This window comes from Osmia lignaria, chromosome 3 (genome assembly GCF_051020975.1).
Source record: "Osmia lignaria lignaria isolate PbOS001 chromosome 3, iyOsmLign1, whole genome shotgun sequence".
NCBI classification, from domain to species: domain Eukaryota; kingdom Metazoa; phylum Arthropoda; class Insecta; order Hymenoptera; family Megachilidae; genus Osmia; species Osmia lignaria.
The window spans coordinates 12,601,766-12,623,135 of record NC_135034.1 but is presented as its reverse complement, the minus strand read 5'-3'; the positions used below and the strand labels follow the sequence as shown (position 1 = coordinate 12,623,135).

Sequence of the window (21,370 nt, the reverse complement as noted above, 5' to 3'; positions counted from 1 at the left end):
AAATACTATGGATGTGCAATGATTGGTTAAGGTTAACAGTGTTGCACTACGTGATAATTCATAAAACTAGGGATATTTCATGAAATTTTATTAAGTTTGTAGCAGATTGATCAATTCATCTCAAACGTCATTTTTATTAAATTACTTACTATTGTAAAGTTAACATAAAATACTTTTAATATTTTACATAAAAACATATTATACAATATGTTATGTACATTATAATGACATATCTCACAATATATTTATATATTATATAGAACAAATGATTGAAAAATTAATACTACGTATTTCTATTATATGAAACACAGCTTACACTTGCATTGCACTACAAATTTTTTCTAAAACAATAAATACGACCTGTACAATTAAATTTCATTCCGTACAAATTGTGAAAAGGTTTTTCTTTCTTTTCTTTTTTGTTAAAGATTTTATAATTTTCAATTGATTTTAAATGTTTATGTATGTAAGTAGTCGTTCAAAAATGAATGAGAATACTATATGTATTGAAAAAGTACGAAAACTTTACATATATGTATTATGTAGCTATGAAATTTAATATTGAATAATTTGAAGCTTAATTTCGTTTTAATGCGATACTTGTAAGAAAAAGCTAATGAATTCAAAGCATGTAAATTATATTTAATTAGTTTTAAATAATTATAATGATGATAATACAAACACAATTGTATCACTAATTTTTTCTGTATGAACTGTTTATTCACATGTATGTACCTATATTATATTAAAAAAATGAAAATGCATGGAATTTTGTATCTGATTATTAAACATTGCACATTTGTCTCTTACGAATGGCAATAGAAAACAAGAATGTAAAATAGTAACAGTCTTTACTGTGAAATTTATTCCATACTTAGTTTATCTGAACTTGGTAATTTATTAAGATAAATCATGTATAAATAAATTGCAGTTTTTCGCAACTTAATTCGTATTTTGTAGGTACATTAAATTATATTTAACAAATTATCAAATTATATATATTGTTTTTCATATTTGAAAAACCAGAAACCAATGCTACCTACTCCTCTATCTCACGGTCGGTCTTCATTTATGATTTTTCTTACCCGTAGGAACTAGTTGGTAGCAATCATGGAAACGTAAAACATCTAAACAAGTATATTCTATTAATAATCTTCATCTGCATCCTTATAACCCAATTACCTTAAGTATGCATTTCATTTATTTATTTATTTTTTGTTAATCGTCCAGATTTGATGCAACAATACAAACACGATTTGCAACATGAAAGAACATTGTTACTAAAACTGAAATAAAAACAAGCTCGGCGCTTAACGAATATTAAAAATTTGCTATATTACTCTTCAATCTTTTCGGTATGCTACAAATACCGTGGAAATGTACGAAAAGTATCGAGTGTCGCGTTCAATCTTGTAGTCGATGAATGATTAATTAAAGTGATTGGTTTTTTAGCGCCTTGCTAAAATGTGTAAAGAGCAATATAAAAAATAATATTTTATTTAATCTTTAGGGACGAAATTAGGAATTATTATGAGTAATGAAAAAAATGTTCTAGACTATGCTGCAATATTCTTAACGTTTTCCATTGTTATAATTAACCGCTCGCAATGGTGTTTTAAATGTTGATGCAGATTGTTGTTGAAACTGATATGCTAAAGGGTGAATTTTAAAGCCATATAACCTGCAAAAATATTATTTTTCTATTTATATAATTTTATCAAAAATGTAAATTTGTGTTTACATTATCATTCAACAAGGTCTTTATAGGAACAGTAAGAAAATGGTTTTTCTTTTATCTTACCTAGGTACAAATTGATTTGTTGGACGTTTAGGTCGGTACTCTGGATGAACCATAAAAAGCATATGTGGGAATCCTGTTCCAAAAAATGCTCCATCTGTGTGATGGTACCGAGAGCTTTTTGGTGTATAAACATCCATACATTTGGGGCAATAACTTTTTACCATTGCTTCTCCAGGGACATCGCTGAGACCCAAAGGTAGCATTGGCTGGGATTCACAATAAACACGTGGACAATGGCCAAAATCACCAGCTTGATACTTTTCAATCATCTGAGCGATACCTCGATTGGTAAGAATGTAACGTGCATGAATAAGTCCATAGAGTAATTCTGCTGCTTGTTCAATTAATTCAGACTGATTCGGATGCCCATCCAATTCATCATCTGCATACAAACGCGCTTAAAAGTACTTTTATATTTTCTAATAGAATGTTAATATTATATTTACCAGGTTCGAGATCAAGAATCATATCTAATGCTTGCCTATAATGTGGTACTTGCTCGTTTAGTCCAGTCAAATTAAACTTATCTTGAATGTAATCCTCGTCAACCTGATGTAAATAACGATACATTAATATCGGTAAATATATACATATACATAATATATAAAATACAATATTTTTATTCTAGGTACTGGATTGTATCAATATATAATATATAGATCTCTTATTATAAAGTCAATATAATTTTGAAGCTGCATTACATTATAAGAATAAAATTTCATATAAAAATCTAACATCAATACTGAAATTATTCATTATAATAAACAGCAGAATTTTTAACCTCAAAAAATGATATAGGTTAAGAAAGTAAAATATCCAAAATGTAATACATGATATCACAATCTTAAACCGTACTCACCTCACAAAAGAATTCATTACCCCTGAGGTTGCAAAACCATGAAATCCAGGATACCTCCTCAGAACTGCTCATCTTCCTGTGAATAAGAAAATGGTAGAAGTATTCTTTTGACACTATGTAGTGCAGAAAGATGGATCACCGCGTCAAAGGCGCGCAGGATTTGTGTGGAATGCGTAAAGATACGTGCGCAAAAAAAATTCTCGAATCTTCGGATATTATGCACACGTACATACACGACGTCGATGCTTAGTTGTACGCCTAGCAATTGGTTAGAAAGGCGCCAACGAAAAGCTAGATATGGGGAATTCAGAAGTGAGGGGCGCAAATGGAGTTTTCACTTTACTAGGCAAGATGCTCGACGTTACAGCCTGTCCTGCCAGTTCACCTACGTTTTGGTAGTCATTGCTGCTTCCTCAACACAACATTTTCAACATTTTCAACATTTTTAAACACAATATACAATTCGACACAATCGGGAAGCACATTATTTAAGAAAAAATCTTGTAGAACGAATGAAAACCCAAAAATAAACAGCCCTTACGGCTTACCTTTTGGTGCTTTGATTAGCCACGCTTGCTCTTCCCAACAATGTAGATAGCGCTGTCGTGCTTTATCCAGTTCGCCACCTTCCGGACCTTTTTTTTCATAAATTATTATTATTATTATTATCTTTTTTTTTTTTTTTTTATTTTAATTGAAATATTCCTATAATCCAATATTTTTCTTCTATGCGGAATCACAAATTTGAAAACTTCTTCAATGTAGCTAAACCTAATAACGGTTACAATCTATATAAACCCATCAAACAAAATTTTGATAGCCTTCACTTTGAGATTTTTGTCATCTTTATCATTGACCAATGAACGGTCAATGAATTTTCGATAACTATTTCAGTTATAAATTTTCTTATTAAAAATATAATTGAACGTCGAACGTTCTTTTTCTTCAAACCTGATGTTTGTAAAAGCTCATTCAGTACTGGATAGCAATGAACAGAATTTAAATTATATATGTGTGTATATACTATACCTTACACGATATGATATAACATGCCTTTGTATTCTAACGCTGCAATGCAACTTAAAAAACACTATATATATATATATATATATATATATATTGTATAGAAATAATTTCTCTTATGCGTGTATGTGCAAATGGATATTTAATGCTTGATTTGTGATTATTGGCAATTTATACATATGGTTTAATATTAAAGTTTGATGGAAACCTATTGTATATTCTATTTACACCTATTACTTCTGAAGAAATGTCTAATTTTACTTGACCTTATTACTATGCATAATAAACTCAAAGCAAAATGGAGCATACAGTAGTAATCTGATAAAAGTGTGAACTTTTATAAATATTACAATGTTTTTTGGTATGCTATCAATAAACTCTAAATAATGTGCAGTTGAGTCATTAATAAACAATTGGGTAAAGCTAGGTGGAGTTCAGAATGTGAGACAATCATATCCATAATCCTTATCAGTTTGAGTAATTAGCTTAAATTTCAGTTAATTAAAAAAGATTAAAATTGATTATGGTACGTACAATTTTGTGCAATCGTATCATCTTTTTTTCTTCTTTTTAAATACCAAATTAAATAGCAAATTTATGTATTTATTTATTTATTTATAGATGCATATGTGGTTTTGGTTTGGAAGCAATTTGGGTGATTTTCTTTTACCAGGATACAATGTTGTCACAACTTCAAGTTTCTTTTGCACTTGTTTAGGTTTAACTGCACTTGCAATATTATATGAAGGTATGAAAATCTTACAAATTAAACTACTGCAAAATGCTACGATGCTTATACGAAAACAAACACCCAGAACATCAGAGAATTCTTCCTTACTGTCTAAAATGTCTTCAAAGTCTATTGGGACACAATTTTCTTTACACTGGTACAATGCCTTACAAATTACTTTTATGTAAAGAACAAATGGGTATATAATAATGGATTAATATTATTGTTAATAATCCTCTATCAGCATATATTGGTCTACATGGAGTTTTCAAGTGTTACATTGGTCTGTACATACATTTCTTGGCTATCTCTTAATGTTGGCAGTTATGACATACAACGTGTATATTAATATTGCTCTTGTGTTGGGAGGATGTCTTGGATATTGGATATTTGGCCCTAAGCTTATAGAACTCAATTTGAAAGAATTTTATAAAAGGCAAAATATATTAGACTGTGATAAAGAATGTGCAGGTATGAATTTAAATATACTCTATAATTTGCTTTATAGAAACTTGATAGTACCTGTAATAATTTATAGATAATGCAATAAACTATGAGGGACAAGGATCAACAGTTTCTGTTGTTACAGAACAATTAATAACAGAGGCTACTATTGAGGTCCACATGCCAGTTGATGTTTAAATTAAACAAAAATTTATTGAAATAACATTTTATTGGTTTATGTACATATCTATAAACTATTTTATACAATGTATATGTATATTGTATATAACTAAATGAATACCTCTGACAAAAAACAAGGCAACTATAAACTATCAAAGATAATATATATATTTATATATATTATTTAAAAACATAATAGAGTTTTACAAATTAGAATCACAAAAACAAAATGTACCAGTTCATAGTATCTGTTAACGAATTTTAGCTATGTATAAAGAATATAATGTCACAGTCTTCTTGTATTCTCCAGATCTCCAGGAATAAAAATCATCTTAAAGCTTATCATTTTCACACGAATGAACGAAAAGAATAGGAAATGTGTCTCATTGGTGTATTCCTTGCCAAGAAACTATTTTAAAGATCACTTAAAAGTGTAATACAAAGGAACTTTCATAATTATTGGGTTGTAACATAAATTCTTTCGATCGCCGCAAGTATACGTATTAAGAAGTTTAACCGAATGAATTTATGTTACAACCCAATATAATCTCGCTATTGTGTATATTACATATCTTCGTGAAAATTATAATCAAACAACTTATGGAAACATGGTGAAGTGAAGTCAGTCGTAAAATGGAAATATGGTTGTTTTCCATTAAGATGTTGTCCACAAAGCCAGCAAAAATGAGCATTACAGTAAGTACATGTTATTTTATTACATCCATCTATTTTTGAAATTGGAGCCTGACAATTTGGACATGATTTTGTATTTTCCTAAAAGTTTTATTATTACGTTGTGTAATTATTAATACAATCCATTTTATTGCCAAGTTTTTTAATTAAGATACCTTTATATATTTTTTGGATAAATGTTTTTCAACTTCTTGTATTTGTCTTTGACCATACTTTTTTAGTAATAATTGTTTTTGACGTATGTTACCTTTCTCATAATTTTCCATAAGGTTTACCAATTCACTTGACGATATAGTAGTGCATGGTATATTTCCATGGTATGCCTGACATATATTTCATTAAAAAAAGTCAATGGGAACTTGTTAAAACATGAAACATAAAGTTAAAATATACCTTACGACAGTCTCTACAAAAAGCATGATCACATTTGCTACAAGTAATCCAGATGTTATCATTATCATTTACAACTGGACATTGGCATGAAATTCGTGGACAATAAACAATGTCTTTCATAGAATTTAATGTTATTTGTAATAATAAATTTTCGTATTTTGAAAATAGATTTGGACAAAGCTTTTTGATTTCATTATGCATAATATTAAACTTGCAATTTGAATCAGGGCACATTATATCTTTTACCATATTCTCATTAATCTTTGCACCCAGGTATTCTTGCATACAATTTCTACAGAATGTATGACCACAACTTTGAAGTTGTATACATTTCTTTCCAGAATACACTTCAAAGCATACTACACACGAGTAGTAACTACGTTCAAAGTTAAATTGCATTTGATATTCGTTGTAATCCATAAAAAGTTTTATTGGATTCAAAACTAGCACATTGCATATAGCTCTAACATCATATGAAAACGTAACATTTAATTTAAAGTAATCTGTTAGATTATAATATCTCAGAAATAGAAGTGAAATATCTAACGTCTCATTGATTTGAAGAAAATTAAGAAGATCGTGCCTTAAAAATTCAAACCATAAAAATAATACTTCTTGTTCCTTGTTACTTGACCATATTTCATCTAACTGTTGACAAATAAAAGATATTTGCCAAGGAGTAAGCCATGAGGAAGTTATATAAAAATTTGGTGAATTTTTTGTAGGATAATCCATTGGAAGTTGCACATATATTCGAACAGGTGGTAGATATTTGATTAAACATTTTAAATACATTTTACGAAGATTTTTGAGCATTAATACCTTATTATTGGTAGCAGGATAAACATTGAAATAGATTTGTATCATATCATCATCCTTAATGTAAGAAAATTCATTCTGATTATAAATACATGAAAGTGCTAAGATTTCGTTTTCCTGTCGGTCTCGATTATTCATTGTTTTTAGAATAATTTCTCTTCTTGTTATGTATGTATGTATGTATTGTATCTACGACACGCTACTTTTTCTTTATATAATATTAACACTAATAATATACTTTTAAAGTATATAATATTTACTTATTTAATATCAACCAGTAGCTGCATTTAGCCATTTAATAAATAGCCGAATTCAAGGCGTTAAATACGCGCACTTTTTTAGAAACGATCACTTATCTGTACTGTATAGTGTGTTTATACCATTATACACAATGGCGCGTAATTAGAAAATGATACCTAATACATATACGACTTATTTATATACAAATTTTATAAGTAGGAATATTATGCGAAACAAATTTATATAAAATCAAACAGGTAAGTATCATAAGATAATTTCTTTTAAAAGCTATTTATCATCATTTAGTATAGAAAATAACAATCGATGGATTTTTTTACCTTATCATGCTGACGTTTGATTTAATTTTGCAATTCAAAGTACATTATGTATGTACAATTAAGATTTTGAGAAATTAGTTGCATTTACGCCAATAATAAAGGAACCGTGAGTTCAATAATTTATTAAATAATATTAATAATCAAATTATAAGTAATAAAAGTATATTAATACAATATTAATGTTTTTTATCCTTCTCTTTTCAAATACAGAAAGTCGACACAGAGAGAGTAAATTATAATATTTATTAAAATTATCTTGAGTGTGTTCAAAATACATAATTGTAAATACATTATACACATTTCTGAACGATATAACGATAAAGAATCGCAAAATAGGATAGTCTAAATACTTGTAAAGATAAAAAAAAAAAAATTGAGGCTAAGTTCTACAGGCAAGTAGAGGCTAAGTTTCAAAACGTACATATTATAAAATGGTAGAAGTAAAAGCGAAACATACACTTCATAGTGGCATTTTTCATCCTGTTTTACGACAATGGCAATCACCAAATGTAGAAATTACAGTTAACAATCTTATGTATCCAATTTTTGTCTTGTAAGTAAAATTCATAATTACCGCTTATGACACTAATTTATATACATACACTTACATAGGTATACATTTATAGATGTACACACATGTATATATATATATATATATATATATATATATATATATATATATATATATATATATAATGAAATATGTTTGCATTTTTATTTCCAACTAGTAATAAATAGTATTAAAGTAAAAATAATTCAATTTTATTTAAGAATTTTTTTTACACGTTACATAACGATGCAGAATGTTACATTCACTCATTACTGTTTTATTTTTTTTAGAGATGAACAAAATGCTAAGGAGGCAATTGCTAGTATGCCAGGTGTTTATCGATATGGTATCAATGAATTACGAAAAACATTGTTGCCATTGGTTTCAAAGGGTTTGCAATCAATATTATTGTTTGGAGTGTCGAAACACTTGAAGAAGGTAAAGTACATGTAACAAGTATTTAGTAACGAATGATTGAAAAGTTGTTTTCTATTTTTGATAGGATCATATTGGAAGTAATGCAGACAGTTTACAGAATCCTATTATTCAAGCTGTACCTTTAATAAGACACTGGTTCCCAAATTTATTAATAGCATGCGATGTTTGTTTGTGTCCTTATACTATTCATGGGCATTGTGGAATTTTAAATGAAGATGGAAGCATAAATAACAAAGCTAGCATTGCACGTATTTCTGAAATTGCTCTTGCATATGCAAAAGCTGGTAAGAATACTTTTTCCTTTAGGTGTACATAGTACATATGAAATGATGTTCAATACTTATCAATAATAAAATTGCATCCTAAAGGAGCACAGATTGTGGCACCATCCGATATGATGGATGGAAGGATCGGTGCAATTAAAAACAAATTAGCAGCAGCTGGATTAATTAATAAAGTTGCAGTTTTATCATATTCAGTGAAATTTGCATCAGGATTTTATGGACCTTTTAGAGATGCTTCGCAGTCTGCTCCAAAGTTTGGAGATAGAAAATGTTATCAATTACCTCCAGGAAGTAATGGATTAGCCGCAAGAGCAGCTGTTAGCAATATTTTCGTTTATTTCTAAACTGTTGCATTTTTGAATAAATATAAAAGATATATGTATACATTTTTTTAAGGCTAGAGATGTGTCCGAAGGAGCTGATATGCTTATGGTAAAACCAGGTCTAGCTTATTTGGATATTGTTAGACATACGAAGGATGCGCATCCAGAATATCCAATGTTTGTATATCAAGTATCAGGAGAATATGCCATGTTGTATCATGGTGCTCAAAATGGTGCAATTAACTTGGAAAATGTTTTAAACGAAGTTCTTCTATCGATGAGAAGAGCTGGAGCTGATTGCATCATAACATATTTTACACCTTTAATTTTAGATATGTTGCAACCAAAAAGCAAGTATTAATTAAAAATGTTGCTACCCAGGGTGTACATAGTTATTTACACTGATATTACTTAATATAAATAAACATATCAGTAAATTCATTTTGTTTAGTATTTAACAAAAATTACATGTATGCCCAGTTCTGGTATCGAATAGTAAGTATTTATTTATACATATATGTATATAAATAAGTAAATCATGAAATAAAAGAATTTATCTTGTTAATTAAAGTACTTATGTATGTATATGTACCGATCAAGTTCCGTTAGATTCTAAAAATTACATTAAAAAATAAAAAGTTCGCGATTTTAGCAAATGTTGGTGCTTTTAATATACAGATGATGATATGACTAGCTAACTAATAGAGTTATTGATGTAACAACTATTTAATCGTTTTATTATAAAAATAAATGTATATATACTAGGGTATGTTAGATGGAAGGTTTTATTATTAGGCCAGGTATCTGTGAATTGATAATAAAAAGTGTCAGAAATATCTTTTGACACACGATAAAATATTGACCGAAAATATTGGTCATACATTAAACGTAATCTTTTGACAATGATTCCTCCAATTGTAAAAGTATTCGAAATTTCCAGAATACGGTATCATTGTGACGTGGGCCTATCGATAGCAGCCAACTGTATGGGGCTCAACCAACTGGTGTTCGCTTTTCCATTGGTACGGACCTTCTAAGACCAATCAACATAAGCCACGACGAAATCGCCCCGTTAATATCTCGGTCCTGAGATCGTTCCGTAGTCAGTCATTCCGAGTTGTTCTTGTTGTTCGTTGAGCTTTGTGACAAATTAAAAATAATTTCTACTTATAATAAAAAGAGATTGTATATAAAGATTTTCGATCTGGTGGTGAGTATTGCATATGATAAAATATAATAGTATTATTAAATTTCGAAAAGTATTGCACTTGATAGTAAATAGTTGATTGAACGGTAAGAATATTTTAATTATTTGCCACGTCTTGCTACGAATAGATCAATTAATTTTTTGTTGCATCTAATTTGAATTTACTTACATATATAGTTAGATGTTTCTAAAATATGTTTTATGCGATACTTAAGCTACTTGCACTTTCTATAATAATTTATATGAAAATTTTTAAATTGTTCATGCGCTACGATACGTGTCAGAGTATATAATATATTAGTCATTTATTTTTAGTTCATTGCTCCTTACTAATTACATTTTAATATGTATTATGCTACTATTTTTTGTTTCTGTTAATAAAGTTTTTGTGTACGTATCGGTACTAGAATTTTCTGTCTATATATGTACCAATACCTCGTTTCCTTTGAAATGTTTATGAAATGCTTTGAAAATAGAAAGATTTATTTACCATATGTATGTTTTTTTTAGAGCTGTTTTTGTATCAAGAAAAATGAAGGGAGCTAAAGCTCTACTTTTAATAGGCTTGTTAGTAGCCTATGCTTCTGCGAAAGAAGAGAAGGCAAAGGAGGATATTGGAACCGTGATTGGAATTGATTTGGGAACTACATATTCTTGGTAAATAGGCTAAATTGATCTTCGAGAAAAACACACGTGTAACGAGAAAATATTTTAACTGTGATTTATCATTTTAGCGTTGGAGTGTACAAAAATGGAAGGGCAGAAATAATAGCCAACGATCAAGGAAATAGAATTACTCCTTCGTACGTGGCTTTTACTTCTGACGGCGAACGTTTGATCGGAGATGCTGCCAAAAATCAGTTAACAACAAATCCAGAAAATACAGTTTTTGATGCCAAAAGATTGATTGGTAGAGAATGGTCAGATCCTACGGTGCAACACGATATCAAGTTTTTTCCATTCAAAGTTATAGAAAAGAACAACAAACCGCACATAAGGGTAGCGGTTAATGGGGAGGAAAAAATATTTGCACCCGAAGAAATCTCTGCTATGGTTCTTGGTAAAATGAAGGAAACCGCAGAGGCATACTTGGGCAAAAAAGTTACTCATGCTGTTGTTACTGTGCCAGCCTACTTTAATGATGCACAGAGACAAGTAATTGTATATTTTTTATTTAAAAAATCAGATTTAATTTTCAAAAAATTAATAAATTATATTTTTGGATTTAGGCTACCAAAGATGCAGGTACTATTTCTGGACTTGTTGTTATGAGAATTATTAATGAGCCAACAGCTGCAGCAATTGCTTATGGTTTGGATAAGAAAGACGGAGAAAAGAATGTATTGGTCTTTGATCTGGGTGGTGGTACTTTTGATGTCAGTTTGCTTACCATCGATAATGGGGTGTTTGAAGTTGTGGCAACAAATGGTGACACACACTTGGGTGGCGAAGACTTTGATCAGCGTGTGATGGACCACTTCATTAAGCTTTATAAGAAGAAAAAAGGCAAGGATATTCGCAAAGATAGCAGAGCTTTACAGAAATTGCGACGTGAAGTTGAAAAAGCCAAGAGGGCACTCAGTGTTAGCCACCAAGTACGTTTTATGAATCTTTTTTTCTTTTTCATAAGAATTTTATTTTATTTCATTTCTTTTAAACTGATTATTTCACGTTTGTATTTTTTCGTAGGTGAGGATTGAAATCGAATCATTCTTCGAAGGCGAAGATTTTTCGGAGACCTTGACGCGTGCGAAATTCGAAGAACTGAATATGGATCTTTTCCGTAGTACCTTGAAACCAGTACAGAAAGTTTTAGAGGATTCCGATATGAACAAAAAAGATGTAGACGAGATAGTACTTGTTGGAGGATCGACTAGGATTCCAAAAGTTCAACAACTTGTTAAAGAATTTTTCGGTGGTAAAGAACCATCCCGAGGTATTAATCCAGATGAAGCTGTCGCATATGGTGCTGCAGTACAAGCAGGTGTTCTTTCTGGTGAGCAAGACACGGACGCCATTGTACTTCTTGATGTCAACCCACTTACCATGGGTATCGAAACTGTTGGAGGTGTAATGACTAAACTTATTCCTAGGTAAGGAAAAAATATTATGAATACATATCTACTTATATGTATACAATTCACCTTTTGCGTTTATGAAAATCATTCGATTTTGTTTACAGAAATACTGTCATTCCGACGAAGAAGTCGCAAATCTTCTCTACCGCGTCAGATAACCAACATACCGTTACGATCCAAGTATACGAAGGTGAACGTCCGATGACAAAAGATAACCATCTTCTTGGTAAATTTGATCTTACCGGCATTCCACCGGCACCCCGAGGAATCCCGCAGATTGAGGTCACCTTTGAAATTGATGCCAATGGTATTCTACAAGTGTCCGCTGAAGACAAAGGAACTGGAAACCGCGAGAAAATTGTTATTACCAATGATCAAAATCGGCTTACTCCCGACGATATCGAAAGGATGATCAAGGATGCTGAGAAATTCGCGGACGACGACAAGAAATTGAAAGAACGAGTAGAAGCACGTAACGAACTCGAATCGTATGCTTATTCTCTGAAGAATCAATTAGCTGATAAAGAGAAACTTGGATCAAAAGTCACCGATGCAGATAAAACTAAGATGGAAGAAGCTATCGAAGAGAAGATAAAATGGCTCGAAGATAATCCGGATACGGACCCAGAAGAATATAAAAAGCAAAAGAAAGAGCTTACCGATATTGTTCAGCCCATTATTGCCAAATTATATCAAGGTGCTGGTGGTGGAGTTCCACCTCCTAGTGGGGACGATGACGATTTAAAGGACGAACTTTAACTATAAGAAAAAAGCAGTACTTGTATTCGTCCTAATATAGACTGAATTAACAACAGGCTCATGCAATTGCTGCAGAGATTATTACGTCGTTGATACGTCGACTATACAAGACTGATCGACGAACGTTCGTTTATTCATTAAGTTACATACATCAGAACTAAACAATACACGGCTGTAAAGGTCGCTCTGTGTATTGTTCCGTAGTGTGTATTTGTCGCATAAGGTAACAGTCATCTTGATCTTGAAATGAATTTTATGAAATGGAAAGAATTTTACTACTGGAAGTAGCTTTTCCAATTTCCAGAGAAGATTCTGCGCGTTAATTTATTTTAATTAATTGTTTTATATGTTCCATTACAAGTAATCGAATAAGCAGTTGTATAATTCGCGTTACAGATTTTCAGGCGTGGGTGCGAATCAGAATGATTGTTTGTGCAAGTGTGCTTGACTTGCGCCTATTATTATATCTGTAGAAAAACTATATCGTACTGTGTACAATATAGCTGTTCTGTGTGAATGAACGTCATATGTATCAGCATCACGGAAATAAACATTTTTTCAGTAAATTATACATACCGTTGAACGTCTTGTATTAGAATAAAATATTTCTGCTAATTGCAAGTTGTGATAAATGTTCAGTTGATGAAAGGAGACACATGTAAAATGAATTTCGAATAGATTTTATTTGAAGATGCAGTTTGATCTTGTAACGGAAACAGTTGAAACTTTACAGGCAGGATTCATTCTTTATAACTTTTTGTATCGAAATATAATATCGACAGACATAATAATAATAATAATAATAATAATAATAATAATAATAATAATGATAATGATGATGATGAACGATAACATACTCTTTTGTATAACTTGCTTTCTGATATTTTGTCGTTAGTTCATATCGTAGCGTTTCAATTATTAAATATATATTTCTAAAGTGTATGTACATACATACAGATCATTTTGGGTACAAAAATACCATTGGAATTCCATGACAATCATTTTCCATTATAGTAAAGAAATCTTTTGTTATTTAATTTCATATGATTGCCTTTTTCCTGTTTCCATAGAATAGATTTTGGTTTTATAATTTACAAAAAAGTAATGATGTTAGAAAAAAAAAATTAAAAAATAGTAATACTTTTTTTAAGCATAAAAACATACTATATCATTATACCATTCATTGACAATAAATAACCGACAACTACATATAACATCTTTAAAGGTTGTCGAATGAATGTCTACTTTGCAGAAAGTTTCCAACTTTTTCTCTTTCTCTTTTTATTTTATACAAAAGTAAGGCCGAAAAGTAGGCATTCCATGTGAATCATGCATGATTTAAATACTTGAATTTTTGTAAACATTATTAGTGCATACCCATTTCGAATACATACCTATTTACAATATTCAGAACAAGAATTAAAATTTAATTTTTCTTTTCTTTTTTTTTTTGGCATTACTTCAAAAGATTTATACAAAACGATAGCCGTTTAGCGTTTTTCTATTGTATTCGTTGATGAGTAATGTACTAAAAATGCGAGTACAACAACTTTTCTCATTTTTTGTTGGATTTCATTAATCCTAAGGAACATTTTTTGTCATCGTATTCACCTCCGTTCTGAGACTTTATCTGAGAATATATTATTTGTAAGACAAACGATTTGTAAAAGTTCATTTTTATCAAGGAAGCTGATTTCTTTCTCGCTTGTGTTTGAACAAAATGCAACCACAATCAAGATTACCCGATACTTTGTGTAAACGATATATTTTGAATTCTATTATAATACAACGTATTGTTTTTCAGGTTTCAATCGGACAGAACAGCACGAACTGAAACCAGTATCTTCGAAAGAGAAGCATGAAGAATGTAAAAGGTATCGTTCAAGCTTTTTACCTTTCTTTTTTTTCCCCACTATGTTTCCGTCCCTTTTGCAATAGACAATAAACATGTCTAATTTACGATCGAGAAGAAATTTCATTACGATTTCAAGGGCGACTGAATGTTTCTAATTAAATTTTAACAAATACGTACGATTGTTGAACTAGGTATTATTCGGTGAATTAATTAAATCTTGATGTAACTGCATCGATTACTTTTCGTATCAATGCTAAAGTTAGTTCACGATTACAATGTTTAGTACATAAAAAATGGCAGTTAAAAAATGACAGTGACCAAACGTAAAATTATGTTCTCTTCGATCGTTAGGTATAATAGCACGTATAATACATTAAGCTAGTTTTACGTGATATTATCGAATATAATAAGCTACAAATACAAATGTAGCATACGGTTTGTTACCTTTACGCAATGAATAAATAGTAATTAGATGCGCGACTTTTAAAAATATTTAAAATATTTTATCATCTACTATTAGTGTAATGATTTTATGAAGAAAAAAATGAATTTTTTTTTCCTCCTCGTTTAAATGGGACGACGGGAGAGACTTCGCTATATATGTATAAATAATCTTTCGAGCGCATTGTAGATCCATGAACTTCGATTAGGAAAACTTGTCTAAAAAATACTATCATTTCTTGATAACTTATGAGTTATAAAAGGTTCCATGGTGTCGCGCAACTAACAATAAGATTAAAGATTACAAGGTGAACTTCATTTCGGAGAAATATTAACGCTAATACATATACCTTTTTATCCGATTCAAATTTCGTTTCATCCTTATAGGGGAAACTATAATATCGCTATGCATCTCTCTATAATTTATGTACGTGTAATTCAAATTAATCATACACGATTGACATCGATCCATGAATTACCGAGAGGGCTGCAAAGAACACGTGAATATTTAGGCACTTAATTTAAACGTTTGTCAAACCTGAGAATTCATCCACGCTGTACTTTTTAGCGACATACTTTAAGAAAAAAATCTTGCTTTTCACTTTGAAAACTAAAAGTCTTTTTTTTTTTTCTTTTCTTTTTTTTTCGTCATAATGGTAATTCAAGGATCGATTTACACAAGATCAGAGGTATCTCTGGAAATTATCTCATATTTTTAACAATAAAACAAAAGAAAAGGAAAAAAGAAAATTGGCGTACTAATAGATGTACTAATCAACAAATAAAGCAGGCATATGGCGCGCTTCTGGTTTTACTTTTCACTTATCTTTTCTCCTAGTTTGAACAATAACAATGTACTTTGTATCACAGTATTATATTAGTATTGTATTTAGTATTTGTCGTATTTACTTTGGATATGGCAAATATGAAATATAACAGTAAAATTATACTAATGTAAGTCTATATTCTTTGGGGCTAAATGCATATCACAGTGGGAAAATTTTCAACATTCTATCTTTTTTTTCTTTTTTTTTTTCCTCTTTTTAAATTCTAATTCAAACTTCCAGAAGCGCACCAGCCCTAAATGTGTAATACCTTAAACATTACGTTACATCTATATGTATATATGTTTCGATAGAGATTTTACAGACACCTTTACCGTTAACCAGTTGAAATAAGCAGATAGGATGAAAGTAAAAGTATCTTTTAACATTAATTGAAAAATGCCCGAAAGGCTGTTTTAGATACTTGCCTCGTATCTAATATGCAGTCTTATCCTAATTATTTTGTTGTTTTTAGCTGCGCAACGGATTTTATAAAATGGAAAACGACACATTAATAAATCTATACCTGTTTCTAAATGACATAAAGTGGTCCATGTCGTTTGAAATATCTTCCTTTATCTAATCAAGTGGTCGATCACAGATGTATCACATTCATTTACTTGTCAATTATCGATTCATTTGTCATTGTGTTATCCGTTGTGTAAAGAAATATTTACAGAGTTCATTGGACCACCCTCGAAACGCAAATAAAATTATATCAAAAATTACACAGCTCACTCTAAATGCTAAAAACATGCAGTAAATATTTAGTAATGTTGAGATATTAATATTGATATTAGATAATTATAATGTTAGGAATTAGAAACGAATTAACGTTAAGTGCCGAACAGTTCTTTCTCTCTAATCGTACCAAACATATACATATGTATGTATAAAAAAACGAAACCGTATATTATTTCTTATAAATATGGCTTTTATATGTATGTATTAAATTAAATGTATAATGTCAACTGGTAATTTTTAGAATTAATTCGAAATCGTTGAGAGAGATTGTTTTAAATTAAATAAAATTTTCGGCATTATTTTAAAACAAATTTTTTTCTTTCTTTCTTTCTTTCTTTCTTTCTTTCTTTCTTTCTTTCTTTCTTTCTTTAATATCCTATTGAAATGTTCGCGTTGTTTCTGTTTGAATACTTGGAAACAACAAGTTAACAACAAGCTCTCTACTTTTCTTTTAACAGTAGAAAATAGTAATTTTCTATGCTTTGACTACTACATCAGCATCAGACTAGTAGAATTGATAGATTATTGGAAATTATTTTTGACGGTTCTAATCGTAACAGTGTACGTGTTTGAATGTATTCCTTAATTGACAATGCCATAATCGTATAGCGTAGTAATTGGTCAGCTAGTACTTGTTTGCCAAAGAAAGAACTGCTATGCATGCAGTAATTAAAAGAGAGATTTTGCAAAAGCCTGTATAATTACAGGTACAGTAGCGTCAAACCCGTTAATTGTTAAAATATTTCCATCAACTTTTTTCTTACGATACGTCGACGAAGAACATACAGCACAATTTATTAACCTGAAAATTAATAAATAAATTATTATGTTATTTACCCCTAACCCCGGTGTAATTATTTCAAGACTTATTTACTTTGTATTTGGAAGTTTAACTTTAGCTTTGTATGCTTGAAGAGCCTCTTCAGAAGTATCAGTTTTTTCGAATATTTGATCTACGACGTTAATAAATACGTCGTATTTATTATTTTGATAAGCGGCCCACGACATCGGTTTACCCAAATTTACATTTCCAACAGGCATCTGTTGCAATCTTCTCATAGCCTGACCAAAGGAAGCAGTTTTGTCAATGTTTACAGTATGAATACCAACATTTTTAAACGTCGCTATGGTGACATTCTTCTCACTGCGAAGAAGCGCAAGTGCTATCATGCACCCTGCTTCGGCACCATTTACATTTCCGCTACGCCAAGCATGCGTTTCCAACATCACTTTGTTCATATTAATTGTTACCATGTAACGTAAACCAGTTGATTGAATATGCTATACAGAAGATAGATTAAGTAGAATATATGGATAAAAGAGCTACTATATGTATGTATATTTATATGTAATATATGTATGTACATGTATACTTACAGCAAATGAAAGGTTTAACAGTTTATAGAGAGCATCAATGATTTTAGAATTCGGTTTAGGCGGAGCTGGCAAAGGTTTATCAAACTGTTCTCTGATTTTTCTTTTTTCATACGTTAGTGGTCTTTGAAAAGAATATATTATATAATTATTTTTCAAAGAAAAGTTTTTTTAATTGCTGATTAGCGATACCTACTTTCCAGAATTTTCATAATCCCTTATTGTAACTAATACTAGAGCTGGATGAACCTTACTTCGGGATATATTTTCGTCATTAATAAGTTGCTCTGTTACTTTAGAAACTGTGGGCGAGTTTGGTCTTAATAATTCAAGATTATGTATTCTCTGCAGATTAGTTAAGAGCATGTGCAAATCCATTGACGGTATTAATGCATTCCAAATCTATAAATGATGAATAATTATTTAGCATCAATACAAAATACACAATAGCGTAATAACAATTTTTGTTATTTATGATATATACTTCTTTAGACTTTAACAAATGTCCAGGTACATGATCTAATGTCAGTTTATAGGTTTCTAAAAGAGCAGCAGCCCGAACTTGGTCGCTGCAGTGTTTAAAGTCTTCAACATTTTTAATGTATTCTATTATTTCCGTGAATTCAGAATTCTCATCAAACGATTTATTAATTTCTTCCAAACCTCGTATTATATATTTAAAAACAATTTCTCCACCTATTTAATAACGCATTATTTAATCCATTAAAATGGTTATTTATCCGATAAGTGCATTTTAACAAAATAAATACCAGGATTCTTGGATACAGGATGTGATAGTTTTATGATATCTTTATGCTTCCAACCGTATCTGCCTCTATACCTTGTTACACACTTTGCCAACTCCATTGGAGTTTTTGACAAATACCAATGATTTACAGCCTTTCTTAAGCCTTGACCCCATCCATGCTTTGAACTACTATTTGCATCCAGTTCTTTTTGTTTACTTATTTGGGAAGCAAATTTGATAAACAAGATAAAATGTTGCGGGGATGCACATATTTTATTCAGGGCTGCGTAAGCTGCATGACGTAAAGTCTCACTTTTCATTTGTCTACAGCAAACAGCAAGTGCAAATACTAATGTTTCTGGATTTGGAACAAGGTTACTTTCAAATGCCTATGATAGAAATTAATTATTAAAATTAATTAAAAATCTGAATTACTTGTAGATAATTGTTTTCTCTAAGCAAAATACAATTGTACCTTTGTAATAATTTCCACTGGTAACAGTTGCTTCTCTATATTCTCTGCGAGTTCTTCTATAGATGGAACATTTTTAGCTAAAAAGTAATTATGGACAAACCAATTTCCTGGTTGATAATCAGGATATTCTTTTCCAACATAAAGAAATTGTGATAAACGTATTTGAGGATCATTCGGATCCAAGTCTACTGCCATTTCTTTTAATACACAGTGCTGAAAGTATTATTTAAAGATTTATACACGCATATATGTACATATATATATATATATATATATGCCTATATATATATATATATACATGAAATGTTTAAACATTTATATTCCTTTTACAACAAGATTGAGTATTTATTTGACTCTTTATAAAAATAATTTATAGAATCTAAGCTTGATGCAATGCATAACTAACGCAATAACAGGTATCACTGGATGACCTGATAAGGTAATACGAAAATACGATATATGCTATTATAATAAACACGCTCGACTTCGTGCATCGTGCAACTAGGAAAATGTTCCCTGATTATAACAAACTTCATTGTCGAATAATAGAAACGTCATTATGTATATTTTGATTATCGTTACCTTGTGTTAACTGAAAAAGAAACAATTTGAAACACAACCATACAGAAGGACGTTTTTGTGACGTATAGAACTGTACTTACTACCATGTACTATTGTGACTACTGGCCAGTACAGACGGAACAAGTTATAAGATCTGTAGATCTTGCGTCAAGTATAAAATATGAAAGCTCATTGACCCCTAGAATTATTATAAATGTTTGAACAATGTCCAACTTTTTGTTCGATTAAAAGTACAGTTTTTTAACTTTTTGAAGTCTTTACTTAATCTTGTTCTTTCTCTTTCTATTAGAAATTGATAGAATTTCAAATATTTTCAAATGATTTTTTATCGAACGCAGTGTCACCTTGCACAGAACAATAATGGTGTAACATATATCTTTTTATTTTATATAATAGAAAATTTCTTATTTAGTTACCAATTTCTTCAATGATATATATATATATATATATATACATAATGTATATCATTAAAAATAAAAGCAGAAAATAATATTATTAATTTACATTTATTGGTGTATGTAAATTTGTGTATTTCTAAAATTTTATAGGATTATGATTGCAAATATCTGTGGATTGTATTCTTTTTTTATTTCCTGTAATAATTAAAGTATGAACGGTTTATTATATATAAATATACATTATATTTTTATAAAAAAGTAAATTATTGTTTTATAAGTTGGTATTTAATTTTGATGGGGTCACGAGATCTGTATGTATGTGTGTATGTACAACATACTAGCAGTGACTATAGATACAAAAAGCCTGGATATGTCCTTTGTTCACCTTCGATCATGCTCCGCCACGCTCGGCGTCCTTCTAGGGAAAATGGCGGTCTAAGCCAGTGGAGCCAAGTTTATCAAGCAATGATAATAACAATTGTTCAATCTTGTGCTGCTTTTGACTGATTTCTACGAAAAAAAAAAAAATAATATCAAAGGGAGTAAAAATTTGATCTTTTTGGTTTTCAAACGTCAGTCTTTGGTGCGGTAAAAGAGGGACTGGTAAAACAGGCACGATTATCATACCGGGGAATGCTAGCGCCATCTATCAGGTACTCGCGGAAACTACATGTCGTTCAGTTTCCACGTATTTCTGATAGATGGCGCTCACGGTCCTCTGTTTAGGAATATCGACCGGTTAGTTGTCGAGTAGTTTGATTCGCTTGTGT

General features: G+C 30.3%; 6 protein-coding genes across 21 annotated transcripts; 3 read left to right on the top strand and 3 right to left on the bottom strand.

Annotated features, from left to right (window-relative positions):
* Positions 1-127: 127 nt before the first annotated feature.
* On the bottom strand, positions 128-3,333 carry CkIIbeta (casein kinase II subunit beta). 8 transcript variants are annotated; one of them, XM_034338402.2, is made up of 5 exons: positions 3,209-3,333; positions 2,661-2,736; positions 2,248-2,350; positions 1,802-2,198; positions 128-1,681 (listed from the first exon to the last, which is right to left on the bottom strand). In XM_034338402.2, exons 2-5 carry the CDS (start codon positions 2,730-2,732, stop codon positions 1,573-1,575), a joined length of 681 nt encoding a protein of 226 aa, XP_034194293.1. In that variant the 5' UTR covers positions 2,733-2,736; positions 3,209-3,333; the 3' UTR covers positions 128-1,572. The 8 variants fall into 8 exon arrangements, with proteins under 8 accessions (XP_034194293.1, XP_034194297.1, XP_034194296.1 ...); XM_034338406.2 differs by having other exon boundaries at positions 1,802-2,183; positions 3,209-3,267; XM_034338405.2 differs by lacking the exon at positions 3,209-3,333 and adding an exon at positions 3,004-3,202.
* Positions 3,334-3,787: 454 nt separating this feature from the next.
* On the top strand, positions 3,788-4,955 carry LOC117610712 (protein SLC31A2). The gene is made up of 3 exons (XM_076693172.1): positions 3,788-4,209; positions 4,305-4,570; positions 4,658-4,955. Exons 1-3 carry the CDS (start codon positions 4,207-4,209, stop codon positions 4,953-4,955), a joined length of 567 nt encoding a protein of 188 aa, XP_076549287.1. The 5' UTR covers positions 3,788-4,206.
* Positions 4,956-5,184: 229 nt separating this feature from the next.
* LOC117610707 (E3 ubiquitin-protein ligase RNF14-like) lies at positions 5,185-7,085 on the bottom strand. Of its 2 annotated transcripts, XM_034338387.2 has the most exons (4): positions 6,946-7,085; positions 6,124-6,160; positions 5,886-6,053; positions 5,185-5,811 (listed from the first exon to the last, which is right to left on the bottom strand). In XM_034338387.2, exons 1-4 carry the CDS (start codon positions 6,969-6,971, stop codon positions 5,602-5,604), a joined length of 441 nt encoding a protein of 146 aa, XP_034194278.1. In that variant the 5' UTR covers positions 6,972-7,085; the 3' UTR covers positions 5,185-5,601. The 2 variants fall into 2 exon arrangements, with proteins under 2 accessions (XP_034194278.1, XP_034194277.1); XM_034338386.2 differs by having other exon boundaries at positions 6,124-7,080.
* Pbgs (Porphobilinogen synthase) lies at positions 5,592-10,195 on the top strand. 7 transcript variants are annotated; one of them, XM_034338391.2, is made up of 8 exons: positions 7,422-7,439; positions 7,561-7,626; positions 7,731-7,912; positions 8,361-8,508; positions 8,573-8,792; positions 8,877-9,109; positions 9,189-9,465; positions 10,056-10,195. In XM_034338391.2, exons 4-8 carry the CDS (start codon positions 8,395-8,397, stop codon positions 10,088-10,090), a joined length of 879 nt encoding a protein of 292 aa, XP_034194282.1. In that variant the 5' UTR covers positions 7,422-7,439; positions 7,561-7,626; positions 7,731-7,912; positions 8,361-8,394; the 3' UTR covers positions 10,091-10,195. The 7 variants fall into 7 exon arrangements, with proteins under 7 accessions (XP_034194281.1, XP_034194283.1, XP_076549519.1 ...); XM_076693403.1 differs by having other exon boundaries at positions 7,731-8,073; XM_034338390.2 differs by lacking the exons at positions 7,422-7,439; positions 7,561-7,626 and adding an exon at positions 5,592-5,733 and having other exon boundaries at positions 7,731-8,073.
* On the top strand, positions 10,171-13,730 carry Hsc70-3 (heat shock protein 70 cognate 3). The gene is made up of 6 exons (XM_034338372.2): positions 10,171-10,325; positions 10,833-10,979; positions 11,057-11,477; positions 11,552-11,917; positions 12,012-12,415; positions 12,505-13,730. The coding sequence occupies exons 2-6, from the start codon at positions 10,855-10,857 to the stop codon at positions 13,157-13,159; spliced, it is 1,971 nt and encodes a 656-aa protein (XP_034194263.1). The 5' UTR covers positions 10,171-10,325; positions 10,833-10,854; the 3' UTR covers positions 13,160-13,730.
* Positions 13,731-17,536: 3,806 nt separating this feature from the next.
* On the bottom strand, positions 17,537-20,548 carry LOC117610702 (RNA-binding protein RO60). Of its 2 annotated transcripts, XM_076693400.1 has the most exons (9): positions 20,464-20,543; positions 20,203-20,380; positions 19,621-19,833; positions 19,168-19,534; positions 18,882-19,093; positions 18,594-18,799; positions 18,401-18,521; positions 17,898-18,304; positions 17,537-17,825 (listed from the first exon to the last, which is right to left on the bottom strand). In XM_076693400.1, exons 3-9 carry the CDS (start codon positions 19,813-19,815, stop codon positions 17,693-17,695), a joined length of 1,641 nt encoding a protein of 546 aa, XP_076549515.1. In that variant the 5' UTR covers positions 19,816-19,833; positions 20,203-20,380; positions 20,464-20,543; the 3' UTR covers positions 17,537-17,692. The 2 variants fall into 2 exon arrangements, with proteins under 2 accessions (XP_076549515.1, XP_034194264.1); XM_034338373.2 differs by having other exon boundaries at positions 20,283-20,548.
* Between the last annotated feature and the right edge of the window lie 822 nt (positions 20,549-21,370).

Bases quoted from the DNA above. Each gene is read 5' to 3' on its own strand.
- CkIIbeta (XM_034338396.2), bottom strand. From the start codon at position 2,891: ATGTACGTGTGCATAATATCCGAAGATTCGAGAATTTTTTTTGCGCAC. The intron at 2,737-2,799 runs GTGATCCATCTT...TCTTATTCACAG, and splicing joins TCCTGCGCGCCTTTGACGCG to GAAGATGAGCAGTTCTGAGG. The intron at 2,351-2,660 runs GTGAGTACGGTT...TATTTACATCAG, and splicing joins GTAATGAATTCTTTTGTGAG to GTTGACGAGGATTACATTCA.
- LOC117610712 (XM_076693172.1), top strand. The intron at 4,571-4,657 runs GTACAATGCCTT...ATCCTCTATCAG, and splicing joins ACACAATTTTCTTTACACTG to CATATATTGGTCTACATGGA.
- LOC117610707 (XM_034338386.2), bottom strand. From the start codon at position 7,080: ATGAATAATCGAGACCGACAGGAAAACGAAATCTTAGCACTTTCATGT. The intron at 6,054-6,123 runs GTATATTTTAAC...AATATATGTCAG, and splicing joins TTTGTAGAGACTGTCGTAAG to GCATACCATGGAAATATACC. The intron at 5,812-5,885 runs GTATCTTAATTA...TAAAACTTTTAG, and splicing joins TATCCAAAAAATATATAAAG to GAAAATACAAAATCATGTCC.
- Pbgs (XM_034338390.2), top strand. From the start codon at position 7,952: ATGGTAGAAGTAAAAGCGAAACATACACTTCATAGTGGCATTTTTCAT. The intron at 8,509-8,572 runs GTAAAGTACATG...TATTTTTGATAG, and splicing joins TGTCGAAACACTTGAAGAAG to GATCATATTGGAAGTAATGC. The intron at 9,110-9,188 runs GTTAGCAATATT...CATTTTTTTAAG, and splicing joins GATTAGCCGCAAGAGCAGCT to GCTAGAGATGTGTCCGAAGG.
- Hsc70-3 (XM_034338372.2), top strand. From the start codon at position 10,855: ATGAAGGGAGCTAAAGCTCTACTTTTAATAGGCTTGTTAGTAGCCTAT. The intron at 10,980-11,056 runs GTAAATAGGCTA...TTATCATTTTAG, and splicing joins TTGGGAACTACATATTCTTG to CGTTGGAGTGTACAAAAATG. The intron at 12,416-12,504 runs GTAAGGAAAAAA...TTTTGTTTACAG, and splicing joins ATGACTAAACTTATTCCTAG to AAATACTGTCATTCCGACGA.
- LOC117610702 (XM_034338373.2), bottom strand. The intron at 19,535-19,620 runs GTACAATTGTAT...TTTCTATCATAG, and splicing joins CAGTGGAAATTATTACAAAG to GCATTTGAAAGTAACCTTGT. The intron at 18,800-18,881 runs GTATATATCATA...CATCATTTATAG, and splicing joins ATTTGTTAAAGTCTAAAGAA to ATTTGGAATGCATTAATACC.